General features: G+C 44.9%; 2 protein-coding genes across 7 annotated transcripts in view; one reads left to right on the forward strand and one right to left on the reverse strand.

The window, feature by feature from the left end:
* The window catches only part of NAV2 (neuron navigator 2), a 768177-nt gene that overhangs the window by 408691 nt on the left and 342749 nt on the right, over positions 1-16737 (reverse strand). For 2 of the 6 annotated variants that reach the window (XM_073017804.1, XM_073017799.1), the window contains exon 1: positions 5690-6772. The exons of 1 other annotated variant lie outside the window; for it this stretch is intronic. In XM_073017804.1, coding sequence (XP_072873905.1) covers positions 5690-5956 — 267 coding nt within the window. In that variant the 5' untranslated portion in view covers positions 5957-6772. Of the gene's footprint in view, positions 1-5689; positions 6774-16737 lie in introns of those variants that run through there. 3 more of the 6 variants (XM_073017808.1, XM_073017805.1, XM_008004369.3) reach the window with 3 other exon arrangements.
* Positions 5808-8728, forward strand: LOC119624215 (uncharacterized). The gene has a single exon (XM_037997515.2). The coding sequence runs from the start codon at positions 6197-6199 to the stop codon at positions 7067-7069; it is 873 nt and encodes a 290-aa protein (XP_037853443.2). The 5' UTR covers positions 5808-6196; the 3' UTR covers positions 7070-8728.

Genomic DNA, 16737 nt, shown 5'->3' on the forward strand with positions numbered 1-16737 from the left:
GGCTTGGAATGAGGCAGACATAGTTTCCAAACTTGGATCTGACCTTGGGTAACAAAAATAGGCAACACTATATATTCCTTGCTTAGTATGTGCCATACACTGTGTTCAGGAACCTACCTGTAATATCTCACTAAACCCTCACCCTCAATCTATAAGCATCACCATTTCTGCTTCAAAGATGACAAAACTGAAGTTTAGGAATGTTCTGTAATTTGCCCAAAGCCTAGATGCAAACCCTGACCTCTCAATAAAGTCTAATTTACCACATAAAACTGCCTCCGAGTGATAACGTCCCTTGACCTCTGCTTCCTTACACAAAATGCATAGATCGTTTTTCCCTTTATCCAGCTTCTTGTGCCTCACATTAAATAATATCTATATAAAGAGCTCTGCAGACTACCTGGCACATAGCAGATGCTCCATAAATGTTCCCTTCCCTGCTGCTGAGGCGGATTCTGAGAAATAAGAATTTCTGACCTTGAGCCAAAATCTCGCTGGGTGGTTTGGCTTTTTCAGAATGGTTCCAAGAGTTTCACTAGGGACTCATGAAAACACCTCTCTGAAGGCTACATCCCTTATATCTTATAAGTAAATAATATGGAACCCAGATTTGGTGCTTCAGATCTTGGTCACAGAGGAAGACAGAATGAGAAATGGAAAGCAAACCTAGCTATTCTGAAAGCTAGAATTTGGGCTGTAACTCCTCCAGCCTCCCCTTTGATGTGTGTGTGTGCTTATATGTGCTCAATACTTTAAGCTGTTCCATGTGTATATATTTGTGTATGTGTGTGTATATATGCATATATACACATATCCAGAAGTAGATGTATTTATATACAGATATATACACACGTAATGTTACCCTGAATAAGCCACCAGTACCACCCTTAAAGTGTCTTTAGAAAATTAACCCATGGAGTAAGCAATAATATGTGAACCATAAACATTCTTGCATGTTGGCAGATAACCATGCTATACATTCCCCTCCAAGAACTGAGAAAGAGAAGAAAGGGAGTAATACAATAGCAGAAAAATGCACTAATCAAATCCATAATCAACTTTGATGATGGAGCAAGGATTCTAATCAAAACACAATGGAGCAAAGTTGCCACAGGTTGTAAGCTTGTAGCTGTGCTCTCTTCCCAGGGGCCTCCTCTATGCTTTCTTTTTCAACATCTAAAACACCCACAGAGAATTTCAATCACTTCTAATTACTTCTTTAAAGAAACTAGGTGCAACTTGAACACCAGCTTCTCAAAACAGGAAATATCAAAGTATTTTATATATGTATATATTTTTTCTTTTTTTCCTTGCAACTGCTTCTTAAAAATAGGCTAACGTCTCCTCAAATAGCTCAGGCATGTTCCTTATCTGAAGGTCAGCCAGAGAGAGTTTCTGAACAAACACAGGGCATGTCTTTAAAACAACTCTCTGCACATGGTCCTAATTTATTCACATGTTAACAGAGCAGATGCTATAAATGTTCATACTTGGGGGAAGGCACAGGTATCTCAGTCCCAGGAAAGTAATTCAGGGGAGGTGTGCTGCTGCTGCAGAACACAGTTTCCTCCACTGGGAGGGGTGGGTGGCGGGAGAGAACCAGCTGTAGGTTTATGGGAGAGACTCAAGGTAAGGGGCCTGGAGGAAGGGTGAGTGACAGGAGGGCTGTACCTAACAGCTACTTGCTGGCTAAGTTAGGTCTTTTCACACTTGATGGAGATGAAGAGCAGGCTTAGGGGCAATGGGACGTCACTGGCTGAAAACAGTTGCTGCATACTAAAACAAGGTATCAGAATAACCTCCTTTCCCCTGTAACTACCATGTTGAATATTCTGAACCCCAAGCTAATAATAATAATCACCATCATTTCCCAATGATCTGTTATGAATCTGAATCAGATCCTTAATGGACACCCTCTCCGCATCTTCTCATAACTACCTTGCACATTCAGAATGATGATCCACCAGGAAGCCAACATGCAAATCTAATCCTTCAGCCGCAAAGCCTTTGTTCTTTCTCTTCATCACCTTTTGAAAAGGAAGATGCCAGATCTGGAGCAATGACTTGTTGCATGAAGCAATATCAACTGCTCAGTATCACTGCATGACCTTGCTCTTCATTCTCCACTATCACACTCATTCTGACCTCCTCTCCTCTCCACCAGTCACTCCTTCCCATCTCCAAAACCCAGCTCATCTTCTGTCTCCTCCAGAGGCTCTCTGGACTTCTCCAGCCATCTTGGCCTTTCCTGTGAGCACCTTGGACACCCAGCCCCAAGCATGCCTCTGAGGCCTCCCTGTGTTGTGCCTGGTTGCCCTATGTACATCAGTTATGCCTCCCAACTAGATTATAAAATCCCCAAGACTCAGGCCATGTCCTATTTGCCTCATAGATCTGCCAGAGCATGATGGAAAAAAGACAGCAATGAAGAGTGGGAAGACCGCAGGCCTCAAAGTCAGACCAACCTTGCTGGACTCCCTGCCCTGCCACCCTGGATGACCTGGAGCAAGTGGCTGTACCTTGCTAAGCCTGATCTAGCTCAGTGGTTACAGCAGTGGTCTTATAAATCAGGGCCTGCAAGTTCTAAGACAGTCTCTGTGGTTCTCCCTGTACAACATCATGGTTAAAGGCATGGGATCTAGTGCCAGACTGGCCAAGTTCTAATTCTCTGCTACTCACAAAGTTACCAAATTAGTCTTCACCTCAGTTTCCATATGTGTAAAATGGGGATAATAACACTTATCTCATTTGATTGTGATAAGAATAAAATTAGTTTTTAATGTTAAGTCCTTAGAATAATTCCTGGCACATAGGAAGTGATATATAAGGATTTGGCTATTATTACCATTGTTATTATTGTTACTATATTGTTATATTGTCATTATCTAGAAAACGGATGTATCAGACCTGATTTAAGTGTTTCTGTAAAGATGAAATGAGATTATATGTAAAAAGCCTCACCTATCAGGCACTCAGAAAGTGGTTATACCCTTCCCTCATCTTCCCATTCTGCCTGGTACTGTACCAGGAAGGTGATAGATGTTCTACAAATCCTCGGAACAGATTGATACCTTTCCAGGGGCTTGACAGAATAAGCCATATCTTTTCTCACTTAGGGACTATTAAATCTTGGTTCAGCATGCCCTATCTCTTAGGTTAGCAATATAAATAGCTACTTTTATTAAGTATTCCTTATTTGCCAGACACTGCACTGAACACTTCACATTATTTTTCTTAATGCTCATGATTCTAGTGGTTGTTAATGCTCATTTTTAAATAGATGAGAACACTAAAGCCCAAAGAAGTTAATGAAGGTGGTCACCTAACTAGTTTATGACAAACACAGGACACCACTGATACCCATCTGACTTTAAAACCTGTGTTATCAGCCACTACACAACCCAACCTCCTGCCAAAAATCCCCTGAATAAAAGGGGAGTCAGAGGCCCCAAGAGAGCATTTGCTATTTAATTCATTGCTTCCTGAGTATCTTCTAATAATATATACCAGATTTGGGACCTGGAAACTACCACATGGCCAGTCAGACACAGTCCTCATGCCATAACCAAGAGACTCTTTTGGAGGGAGAATGGGCACCGTATCAGGCAGATTGTTAGAAGACCTGACACAGAAGGTAAAATCCCATTGGCCAAAATCACTCTGATGTCAGCTGTGCAGACAGGGATCTGCCACAGGGAAGACCCCCCAGAACTCCTGGGCACTGGCAAAGGAGGTCAGGCAGGTAAAAATCAGGGTAGTCCACTGGAAGTGGCCAATTTCCTTAGCAGTCCATCCAAACTGTGCTCACCTTCAGTACACAAGGGCCCATTGTGGGTGAGAGAAGTGAAATGGGGGGATCATGGACCAAGGGCAAAAGAGGGAAGCAAAGTCTTGAGGGAAATGGACTGTTCCAGCCCCTCAGGCAGAAGCTGAAGAACATTTTTTTCTTCACGGAGAGGGTGATGAATCACCTTTCCAGAGCCTATGCACTGCCAGTCCTCTGACAATGTTTGTTAAATGAAGGGTCAAACGGGCAAAGGCAGAACAGCTGCCTGGATATGAACAATCCCAGCATGGACTTTCCCTCTCATTCCTCGGGTGCTCCTCATCAGGCTTGAGGGTATGTGTCACCTCCAGTTCCGAGTCACTGTACTGACCTCCCACCAACTGCCCACTACATCTCATAAACCCCACCTCCACGGATGAAGGGAAACCCCATGCAGAAGTGTACCCTGGTGCTCACCCCCATTGGAGAGACCACTGGACAAATCCTGTACCTAACAACAGAAGAAGAGCAGAGCACAAAACCCTCACAGAGGCAGGCCCCCGGAGCACTGGAGGAAATCTTGCCTTCCTCCCACACACCATCACTCAAACCTGTCAGCTTCCAAAAATGTTTAGCAAGTGCAGCAGCAAGGGGCATGCTTATCAGCCTGGTGTGGGAGCTTAATCTGCTTTGAGGGCCTTCTCCAGCCCAGAGTTCCAAAAGTCTGCTTACAATTAGCTTCCAGCTCCAGTTCCCCCATCAGAAAGCCTAGGAATGTGTTGAGCTCTAGCCTCTGATCAGAGAAAGCTCCAGGAGAAGGTGGAGACGGTGTCAGCAGGGAAGTATGTGCCAAAAAGGTCAGCTGGTCTGTTGCCATTTTCCTGACACCGGCCCCAAACCACCTCCCCTCTGGCTTCCCGCCTCTCCTGACCGGACAGTCACATCCGTCAGGTCGGCCTGTCCCCAAAAGTCCCTGCTGACTGACTGCCAAGAAAATATAGCCCCCTCCTACCAGAAGAAGGGGGAAATGGAGCGGGGAGCGCCAAGAGAACCTGATTGGCCCTTGCTAATTTCTGTAAAAGAGATTGCACGGCCAGGGCTTGTCACCCAGCCGAATCGAGTGATGCAGGCTCTGTCTGGAAAGGTAGGAGTCACTAATTCTCTTCAAGCTATCTCCCATCCCCACTCCCCGTCACTCGGGCTACCAACACCAGGATCTACCACCCAAGAAGGAGGGGCTTAGCTTCGGCCGCCATTCTAAGGCAGCCACCCCCACCCCCACCCCCACCGCAACAGCCAGCCAAGACGCTAGGAGTCTCCAGCTGCCGGCCTCGGCTGGTGCACTAGTACCGCAGTCCCAGCACCTTGCCTGGAACCACGTCACCCCGCAGGATGGGGCAGGGACAGGTCATCTTCAAGCCAAGGGTAGAGGAGGTTCACTGCCACCCCCAACCCCCTTTTCCTGGATCTTACAGCCAGGCTAGGGAGCGTCGAACCCAGTGGGGCCTCAGATCGTTCCTTGTCCGGAACAGAATCTCTGCGGAACCGCCAGACAGACACAGAGCTACTGATGCGGATACTGGCTTCTTGGGGCCAAGACCTCAACATGCAGGACCTCACATTTCCAGCACACGTTTTTTGAGAACATCCCGACCTTTCCTCCTCCCCAGGAAGATGCTGCAGACGTGCCCGCCATCCCAGGTCTCGAAGAGCTCTTTAGGCAAACCTGAGGCACCCGGGCCACACCCACCGGCCGGCCCACTCTCCTCGCACATCCCCCAACCTGCCGGCCTAAGGGCAATGGTTCCCTTCCCTGACCACATGGTAGCCCTTTCTCCCATCCAGCCCTTTCTCCCACACCACCCCGAAAGAAATATTCATCCATCCTCCCAGAACAGTACCCCGGCACATGGCACCTCTCACCTGGGTATCGAACCCGTTTTCCACCGAGCCGCTCTTCCGCAGCGGGAGCCCCTCCCCCGCTGGCTCCTGCAGCCCCTGCAGCACCTGCGATTTCAGGGGGATCTGGCTAGGATAGGTGGTCTTGCTCACCTCCACCTTGCTTCCCAACTTCAGGTAGCAGGGCTGGGGGCCGGCCCGGGCCGGGGGCACGTGCAGGATGGGCGCGGCGCTGTGCACGGGTTTGGGCAGTCCCGACTTCATTTTGGAGGCGACCAGGATGGCCGGCATCTTCTCCCGGGGCTTGGGCTTTCCCAGCACGTCCCTGGCAGCGGCGGCGGGGGCGACCGCTAAAGGCAGCGCGGGTAGCAGAGCAGGCGCCGGGCCTTAGCCCACGAGGCGCCCACCACCAGCGGCTGAAAAAAAATCCCCAGGTCGGGGAACTCGAGGCAATCGGGCGAGCGCGCCTTTGGGGTGCCGGGATGGGAATGGGGGACTGGCCACGGCGCTCAGCGGGTCCCACCTGGACGGATGCTGCAGCCGGGTCTCACACCTCTCCTGGGTGGCCTTTCAAGAGCTCTGGGCACTCAGGGGCTGCCGCCTCTTGCAAATTTCCTCCTGGGAAACAGAGGCTTGGACGCCCATATTAACTTGTCACTGCATCTCCGAAGTGAGGAGGCCCCTTTGGAAGAGACAGAGGCGGCGGCAACCCACGAGTCCCGCTCCGGAGGCTACGGGTCTGAGCCGGCGAGGGAAAGAGCTAGCAGCCAAGGAAGGAAAGGAGAGAGCAGCGAAGGAAGGAGAGAAGGGCGCACTGGTCCCAAGACGTCTCCACCGAGAGGCAGCTGCCGCCCTGCTCGCGAGCACCGCAGTGTCACCCGCGACGCAGCAGAGGAGCGGCGAGAGCCCCCGAAAGGTCTCTCTTGGCGTGACAGTCACCGCTGCCCAGAAGGCCCCCGGACTGAGAGCACCTTAGCGCCTGCGGGTCTGCACATGCTCCGTGCGCTAGAGCGCAGCAAGGCTGTGGCCGTGGGGCGCGGGCGCTGGGACGCGCGGCTGGCGGGCCGGGCAGGGCTGCGCTCGGGAGCGGCCGCCGCGCTTCCCGGGAAGGCTGCGCTGGCTGCGGGGCTCGGCGCAGGGGAGGACAGGCTGCGGCCGGCGCGGCTGCGGCGCGCGCTGACAGCCGGGGCCGCCCCGGAGCGCCCATTGGTCCACGGTGCACCAATCAGCGGCCGCGGCTCTCACTGCAAAGAGGGCGTGGCCTCAACTCTGGCCACCGCGGAAACTCTGGGGCCGCGCTTGGCCGCGAGTACAAAGCGGGCTGGTGGCCGCTCTGCGGCACTGCTCCGGCCGCGCGCCTCCCGGGGGGCCCACACCCCCGCGTCCCTAAAACCCTCATTTTGAAAAATGCCCTTTCGAACGCAATCGCCCGCCCCAGAGCCACGCCGGCACGGCTCGAGGGAAGTTTGTTTCCTTTTTCAAATTGCTCCGGTCACCTTAACGGTTTGAGTCTTCCGGAGTCACGCCCGCAGCCTCGCTGCCCCCATCTGGCTTGGGCAGGGCCGAAGCTCGTCTCCCGCGTTAAGAGCGCGCCAGCCATTTCTCTGCCTGCTCTTCCAGGCGGGCCGGGCGGGGGGCCTCCCAACGGCTTCCTCTCCAGTTTTCAAAGGCTGCACATTTCACTTAACTATTTGAAGTATTTATAGGCAAATACAATACGGAGGGAAGCTTCCCGCCCCGAGACAGCTCCTCCACGCAACCTACCACAGACTCTGTAATTAGAGTGGCCAGAGGAAGCCGGGAGAGGCTTCATGACCCCGGCAGGCTCTGGCCAAACCTTGCTGCGTTTCATGGAGCTCCTCCCTGTCCGCGCCTGGGACGCACTGGCCCCAACAGGTTCATCGACTCGAATTCGCTGTTTGGGTTGCTCTGTGGTTTCCTCGCTGACTCAAAGTGTATGAGAGTAAGAAGGAAACTGAGAGATGATCAGGCAGGTCAGACTTCGCGATTTATGAATGAGGAGCCTCCCATCCCGTAGAACTGCTTGGATTAGAATTGGGCAAGTTCTTTAAGCTTACATGCATCCTTATAAAGCTTCTGTTTTCACATGTAGTAAAGTGGAGGTTTGACTACATTTACCTAATGAGCTGTTGTTTGGATTAAATGAGATGGTTGGTGCATGACAGTCATTTAGCACAAGTACCTGGCAATGTAGGAGACCAATAAAAGCTGGGTTTTATTTTCCCTGTCGTTGAATTTCTGCTGCTTTCCCCCAAAGTCATCTCTGTTAATAAACTATTTGTCTTTCTTCTTTGTTTCCAGGATACAGGTTTTCACTTTGTGCCCGCCCTATAGCCTGATCTTCAGTGCTGCTAGCATTGATTTAGAATAACTCAGATGCTATTAACTGAATATGTCCCCCTGGAATTCATGTTAAACCCCTAATCCCCCATGTGATGGTATTAGGAGGTGGGGAACTTTAGGAGATAATAAGGTGAAGACAGTGGAGCCCTCATGATGGGATTAGCACCCTTATTAGAAGAGACAAGAGAGAGATGCTTGCTTTCTGCCTTGTGAGGACACAGAAGGCAGTCTTCTGTGGACCAGTAAGAGGGCTCTTACCAAGAACTTGATACCATGTTGGCATCCTAGTCTCAGACTTCCAGCCTCTGGTACTGCAAGAAATAAATGTTTGTTGTTTAAGCCATCCTGTTTATGGCATTTTTGTTATAGTGGCCCAAAGTGACAAAGATCTCAGACCAGAGGAAACATCAAAGTCTTAACCTCTGAAGCATTAAGAAATGAGAAGGCACCTTCTTAGCCATTCTAGGTGGCAACTTTCTACTCTAGTTAGGCTGAAATGTACGGCCCTGTCTATGTCTGTTTCAGTTATCTTCTCTCTCTCTGAAATCAAGTCACACATGATTCATGCTATTTACTTAACACTTTGCCCTTTGCCGTCTGATGCCACCTCCCTTACTGCTGTCTACCATTATTTAACCTGTTATTTATTGTTTCATACATTCATTTTCTTCTTAGAGAATACACTTCTTAGAATTAGGAGCTGTGTTTTAACTTTCTTTAGATCTTCTCAGTGTGGAGCATAAAGCTGGACAGAATAGCTACCCCAAATTTTTATTGAATGAATGATTGAATGATGCTAGCATCAACCCTCAAGAAGGAGAGATTGTCTTTTAGATTTAGGAACATAAGGACATATGAAATATTATGCTGTTAACCTTGGGATTTTTCTGCTTGCCCTGAATTCTAGTTCCGACCAGTGTACCAAGAGTTGTGGAAAGATATCACAATCTTCAGCTTCTAAAGATCAGGGAGGTATTCCAAAGTATTCTCATGGCCCTAATGCAGTGGTTCTCGAAGTGTGGTCCCTGGAGCTGCAGGAGAATTACCTGGAAACTTGTTTGAAAACCCCACCCCAGACCTATTGAATCAAAAGCTCTGGGGATGGGGCCCAGCAATCTGTATTTCAACAGTGTTCAACCTAGTGATTATGATGCATACTATAGCTTGAGATCTTCTGCCCTAATGAATATATCATGCTTTCAGTGCACCTCCAGAACTTCTTACACCTTAATATGCATAAGAATCACTGGGGATCTTGCTAAAATACAGATTCAGATTCACTTGGTCTAGAACGGGGCTGAGATTCTGCTTTCTGAATAAGTTCTCATGTGATGCCCATGCTGGTGTTCTAAAGATCATGCTTTGAGTAGCAAGGTTAAACCATAGACAGCAGGAGGGTTTCATCTTAAGGGTCATCTACTGAAAAAGATCTCAGAGTGCATCCATCTAGTTGGAAACAGCCGCCTGATGACTTGATAATGTCTGCTATGGGTATAGAAATGGAAATAGTGCAATACATGTTATGTATTTGCCATCTTTGGTTTCCTGTTTAAATTGTATTTACTGCCAAGGTTATTTTGGGGTTCTGAGACCCTCAAATATGCACAAATATGAAAAACAGTATTTCTTTTAAAGTATTTCTAATGTTCTAGGATTGGTAAACATGAGCATTTCCCTTAACCCTGTGTGGTTTATATAACGAAAGTCTGATAATTCTTCATTTTTCTCGATGAAAGATCTTTCACTTGAGGACAAGTGAATCTTTTAGTCTGTTTCCAGATTTCTTTCTTTTCCTGCCTCTTCTTCCCTTTAGTAATTCTATTTGCTTTTTCCTGGAACATTATTTATCTCTCTCTCTCTCTCTCTCTTTTTTTTTTTTTTGACGGAGTTTTGCTCTAATTTCCCAGGCTGGAGGCTGGAGGCTGGAGTGCAATGGTGCAATCTTGGCTCACTGCAACCTCCGCCTCCCAGTAGCTGGGATTACAGGCGCATGCCACCACACCCGGCTAATTTTTGTATTTTTAGTAGAGACGGGGTTTCATCATATTGGTCAAACTGGTCTCGAACTCCTGACCTCAGGTGATCCGCCCACCTCGGCCTCCCAAAGATTTAGCTCTTTTATATATATATATATATATATATAAATAATTTTTTTTTTTTTTTTTTTTGAGACGGAGTCTCACTTTGTCGCCAGGGTTGGAGTGCAGTGGCACGATCTCAGATCACTGCAAGCTCCACCTCCTGGGTACACCCTATTCTCCTGCCTCAGCCTCCCGAGTAGCTGGGACTATGGCACATGCAACCACGCCCAGCTAATTTTTTGTATTTTTAGTAGAGACGGGGTTTCACCATGTTAGCCAGGATGGGCTCGACCTCCTGACCTTGTGATCCGCCCACCTCGGCCTCCCAAGTGCTGTGATTACAGGCATGAGCCACTGCGCCCGGCCTTGTCTCCTTTTATATATTTTCTATAAACTTTCATTTTTCTTATTTAAAGCAAAATAATTTATCATACTAACCAGACAAGGGTGGTGGCGGGGGGCGGGGGAAAGCTATTTTTTCCCCTAGGATAAATGAGATAATTATAAATTTCTTACTTAAATAAGATAATCTCAAATTATAAAAATGGCCTATAAGTTTACTCCTTCCACATTGATATTGTGTTAACATGAAAAAAGTCATTTCAAATCAATGCAAGCATTGGTAACTAACGGAAGTCACTGGTTCAGAGAATGGCACTGATTCAGAGAATGGCAAGCTGCTCTGGAAAGAAAATACTATCCAGGTTTTAAAATAACTTTTTTTTTTTTTTTTTTTTTTAACCATATGCACTATGGACAAGTATGCCAAGCTAAAATGGCCCACCATTTTAAATTCTAACTTTGACACCATTCTTTATTTTTCTTCTGGCTCGGAACTTGCACAGTCACACAAATGTCAGCTGTAGGCCAAATTGAAATATATTATCAAAGCTCTCAGGACCACTGAATCATCCTAAGAGACTGGACAGTTCCCTGGTTCCAAGAGCCATCCTCAGATCAGGAAGTGCCAACTGAGCCCCTCTCTGATCCTCAACATCAGCCACTTGTGATGAGTTGAGTGTGAATTGGGCTTCAGAGCTGACCTGCGAGTGACCAATTCCATCAACCCATCCTTCATCTTAGTTAAAGACCCCTGTTGGCCTGACCTCCCAAGAAGACAGTCCCATGAAGAGCCTGGAACATCTAAGCCCCAGCCTGTCACCAAAACATGCAGGGATCTTGGGGGGAAAAGTCTACAGCCTTTTGGAGACCCTAGATTACACATGATGAGGGGAAATGTTGCAAAGTTTCTTGAATAATATAAAAAGCAAAATACGAGTTTATTTGGGAGTAAAAAAATGCACTTTTCCTTAATTTTCTACAAGTGGGTTGGCAACTTAGAAGACATCTCAGAGATTGCAAAAAGGCTCACCTTTTAGTAGTGGCTGAGTTGGGAGGTCACCCATCTCATACTGCAGAGAATTGAGGTAAGAACCTTAAGATATCTCTTTAGAAAGTCTGCTCATCTACTCATCCTATCAGTGACCCACTTCCAATCTCAAATTTCTTCCAGATGGGTCTGTGTGCAAATCAGTATGCACAATGGTAGCCTCTGGGGCTTTTTTTCTGAGAACCAAAGGCTGAGGGTTCCCCTACTTGCAGAGGCTAGAGTGTGAGGGGTATGTATGTGTGTGTGTGTGTGTTTACAGGCATTTGAGTCAATGACACACACTAAATGTCAAATAAATACAGTCACGCACTGCATAATGGTGTTTTGGTCAATGACTGACTGCATATAATGATGGTGGTCCTGTAAGATTATAAGGAAGCTGAAAAATTACTATTGCCTAGTAACATAGTAGCATTCATAACATTGTAATGCAACACATTACTCATGTTTGTGGTGATACTGTGCAACAAGTTTTATAAAAGTATAGCACACACAACCATGTACAGTGCCTAATACTTTATATAGTAGATGATAAATACTTGATAACAAATTACTATGTTATGGGTTCAGGTATTTACTATACTATTCATTGTTATGTTAGACTGTACTCTTTCTACCTAAAAACATTAACTGTAAAACAGTCTCAGGCAGGTCCTTCAGGGGATATTCCAGAAGGCATTGTTAGCATAGGAGATGACAGCTCCATATGTGTTTTTGCCCATGAAGATCTTCCAGAGTGACAATATGTGGAGGTGGAAAACAGTGATATTGGCCCTTTTTAGGCCTAGGCTAATGTGTCTGCTCATGTCTTCATTTTTAATTTTAAGAAGTTGAAAAAGTTAAAAAAAAAAACTAATAGAAAAAAGCTTATAAAGATATAAAGAAAATATATTTGTATAACTGTACAATGTGTTTGTGTTTTAAGCTAAGTGTTATTTCAAGAGTCAAAAAGTCAAAAAATTTAAAAGTTTATAAAGTAAAAAAGTTACAGTTAACTAAGGTTAACTTATTGAAGAAAAAATATTTTTAATAAATTTAGTGTAGCCTAAGTGTACAATGTTAATAAATTCTGCAGTAGTCTACAGTAATGTCCTAGGCCTTTACATTCTCTCACCACTCACTCACTGACTTACCCAGAGCAACTTCCAGTCCTACAAGTTCTATTCATGGTAAATGCCCTCTCCAAGTATACCATTTAAAAAAATCTTTTATACTATATTTTTACTGTACCTTTTCTATGTTTAGATACACAAATACCATTGTGCTATAATTGCCTATTGTTATTAGTACATCAACATGCTATACAGGCTTGTAGCCTAGAAGCAATAGGCTATAGAATATAGCCTAAGTGTGTAGTAGGCTATCCCATCGAGGTTTGTGAAAATGTACTCTATGATGTCTGTACAACAACAAAAAAGTCTAAAGACTCATTTCTCAGAATATAACCCTATTATTAAGCAATGCATGACTGCAGGTAGCAAACCATTGATTAATCAGTGGCTCAATAATTAATAGAAGGAATAAATTGTTGCAAGCCATCTATGTGCCTGACTTTGGGCATTATGATGGAGAGAAGATAAGAATAAGTTATTGCTCTGTGCTCTCAAGTTTCAAAGAGGGGTGTAGCTGCTGTTTCTCAGCCTGAGAATTGTCCTTTCTCACAACTGAAAAACAGAAAAAACTCACAATCTAGTAGGGAAACCAAACAGGGAAATAAATGAATGACAAACAATATAACCAATACTCCAATAGAGAGAGCACGAAATATACAATGATAAACCAGGCATGAAGGAGGGTCAACTATTTGTGGGGTTATCAGCTATGATGATTAATTTGATTTTCTAACAAAAAACCTAAAGTAATAGAATTTTTTTGCTTTTACCCTTAGTGTTGAAACTCTAAGAGGTATGTTCCACTCTCCTACTTCTATAAGTTAAGTCTAGGAAACATTCCTTTATCTACATCTTGCCTCATCCCACAAAGATTAGAGGAAATGCTATATTCAATAAAACAATGACTAAGTATAATGTAATAGAAGAAAAGGATTCTTATTTAAAACTTAGACTGTGACTACTTTCACCTTCTATAGGTGGGAGAAGGCTGTGTAAATTAATCATATCAGTGGAAATATAAATCATATATCACTTCCTTCCATACTCAGGCACTAATATTTATTAGTGGCAAGTCTGAGATTTCAAAGTCTGCCAGTTTTAAGCTGCTCAAGAGGTCCTCTGAATATATGGTCTTAGAGATACATTAGTGAGCATTTGGGTATGTGAAGTTCAGCCTAGAGTTCAGGGGTCACGCTATATTGTCATCTATAATAAGTGAGAAAAATTCCATTTCCTGGGAGCAGTTCAATATGAAGGGCCCCCCAAAAATGGACTAGCCAGAGCAGTGTGAAGAGCCTACTGAGGAGGACAAAAAACACAGACAAAAGTGCCAAAGTAAAACCCATTTATTTTCCCAAAATAGCAACAAAGCCTGCTGTGATACCAAATGCTTGGAGTGACTTGATTTTTCTTTAGGTGGGGGAACATTAATTTAATTTAATTTTTTTTAAAGAGTTGAGTTTTGAATTTGGGGTTGTTTGGGCACAGAAGGAAGAGAACAGAGAAAAGAGATAGGAAAGAGTGAGATCCTAAGTTTAATGGGAGCAGAAATGCAGTCAGGGATGGCCACGAGAATGAAATTGTGCCTCTTCCCCATCACCCTTGCTCCTCATTCAGTGATTTGCAGAATCCTAGACAGACAGGGAATTGGATTTCCTGTTGCATGTGAGATAGAATGACCAGGCAAATTAAATTAAGAATGTCTTCTGACAAGGAGCTGGGACCAGGAAAACTGTAAACAAAAGATGAGTATCAATTATATGTGTGGGTAAAGAGGTCAAATAGGGAGAGGGAAATCAAAACGTCTGGATTCTCCAGTCCAAACAGTTAGCTCTAGCTGGTATTTTGGAGTGAGCACCATCTAGGGCTTTACCTGCAAAAAGTAAAGATGAGACTGAGATGAGTCTGTTCAGATTCTAGGCTGGATCTGACATGCAAGTTTTGTTTGTGTGTTTTTCTGTCTGCTTGCTATGTTTAATTCTCCACCCACTTTTTCACTATTACAGAAGATTTATTTATTTATTTATTTTGACCAACTGAGGTCTAGTTAATTCAGTTTCAAATTGATATTTAAAAATTATTTCTTGTTTTGTATTATCTATTCTTCCCACACATATGACTAGGCAACCAGAGTTGACTCAATAATAATGATGATGCTGATGAGAACTGTAACTTATGAAGCTATTCTTCTTATGTGCCAGGGACTAAGGTAAGCATTTTACACACATGGTCTCTCATGCTCACAACAATTTCATGAAGTAGATAGTTATTCTCATTTTTATTATACAAAAGAGAAAAATGAGGCCCAGAGAGGTTTGAGTATCTTACTTAAGATCCCACTGCCAATTAAGTGGAAAAGCAGGACTTGACTCCAGTGCCTGGACTCTGGACACTAGAGAGTATGCTATCAAAGGAGTAGCCATCATAATGATAAGCATGGAAATGATAATGTAACTCCCTGTTTCTGATATGGTTAAGATCTGCCTTATATATAGCATTTAAATGAATACCCACAGCACTCCTCTGTGGTGGCAGAATGAGTCCATTTTAAGTTGAGGAAATGGGTGGAAAGGTTTGGTAGTCACCCAGTTTGCTGATGACAGTGGTCTTAATAATAAGGCAAGGAAAGATCACCAGTTACAGCAGGTGGTCTTTGCATGATATTCATGCTCTGAGACAGGGCTGCCTGCTATGTTCATCTGGAGGCAAAGACAACTTGGACCAGTACTCCTTAAACAAGAAGCCTAAAAATCACCCAGGCTGCTTGCTAAAGAGACATACCCACTCCCACCCTCCCACTCTCCCCACCCCCCCAAAAAAAACAGACCTAGAATTCTGAGGCTCTGAGTCTGCATTTGAAACAAGCAATGAAGTTCCTCTGAATTAGTGGTCCTCCCCTTTGCTTTGCATCCTTGGCTTTACATTAGAGTCACCTGGGAAGTCCACACACTAAGGCTGTCCAGGTCCCACCCTGGACCAATGAAATCAGATTCTGGGAGTGGGGCACAGGCAGTAGAATGTTGAGAAAGCTCTCTGGGTACAGAAGAATTGAAAAACACGGCTTTATGAAATGCTACAAAGGTTTTGCTCTCACAACACTTTACAGTGGGGGATTACTGAGGCAATAATCTGGATAATTTCAATCTATGTTAACAGCCAATCTGGAAAAATCCAGGCCTTCTATTACTTTCTGAGTGAGATTTCCTTGTTGACAGAAACACTCAACCAGTCCAGCTGCCCATGCAGCCCAAATACAGCCCGGTAATCCCCCAAATGCCACCTCAACGCCAGCACTGCGGGTAGCATCAGGCAGCCTGACCCTTACTCGTTACTCTACCCGTTGCTCCTGCAGGGCCACCAGGCACTGAGCTGTGATGCTCCCCACCTCCCCACGGCTCTCTCAACACATTTCCTCTTTTGGTTACTGCTGTCATCCTGGAAGCCTTCATGCCTACCCTCTGACTCTGCCCCAGGCATGGAGCCTGGTGAGCCTCAGATGGAAGAGGCGCTCCTGGTCAATGTCTGACCTCCAGGAAGAGGCCCAGTGCCCAGGGTTTAGGACTCTGAGAGGAGGATTTGGAGCAGAGTTAACTCATGAAGGTCTGTGCTAATAAAAGGATGTGTTGGCCTGAAAAAACCTCAACAGTGGATAATTTTTAAAAAATTAGAGCTTTGGTGTGCGTTTTGTAATTTAAAAAATATTATTTTCTTTATTATTTATATATGTTAGCCTACTGTTAAAATTATTTTGCTAATATATTTACGTGTGTGTACCTATGTACAAATAAATATGTTTATAAAGATAAGGAAAAAGAAGGAAGGAATCATGTCAAATTGTTAACAGCAGTTCTTTCTGAGGGGTAAATTAGGGACTATTGATTTCTTATTTTATATCGTTATTTTTAAAAGTTGGAATTATGAGTTGTTTTAACTTACTTTTCCATGGGATTTCCTTTATTTTTCAAATAAATATCCTCATTTGTTTTAACTTTTTATTTATTCAAGGGACACATTATTATTATTATTATTATTATTATTATTATTATTATTATTTTGAGACAGGGTCCTGCTCTATCACTCAGGCTGAAGTGCGGTGGCACCATCCCGGCTCACTGCAACCTCCTC

Source organism: Chlorocebus sabaeus, chromosome 1 (assembly GCF_047675955.1).
Source record: "Chlorocebus sabaeus isolate Y175 chromosome 1, mChlSab1.0.hap1, whole genome shotgun sequence".
NCBI lineage: Eukaryota > Metazoa > Chordata > Mammalia > Primates > Cercopithecidae > Chlorocebus > Chlorocebus sabaeus.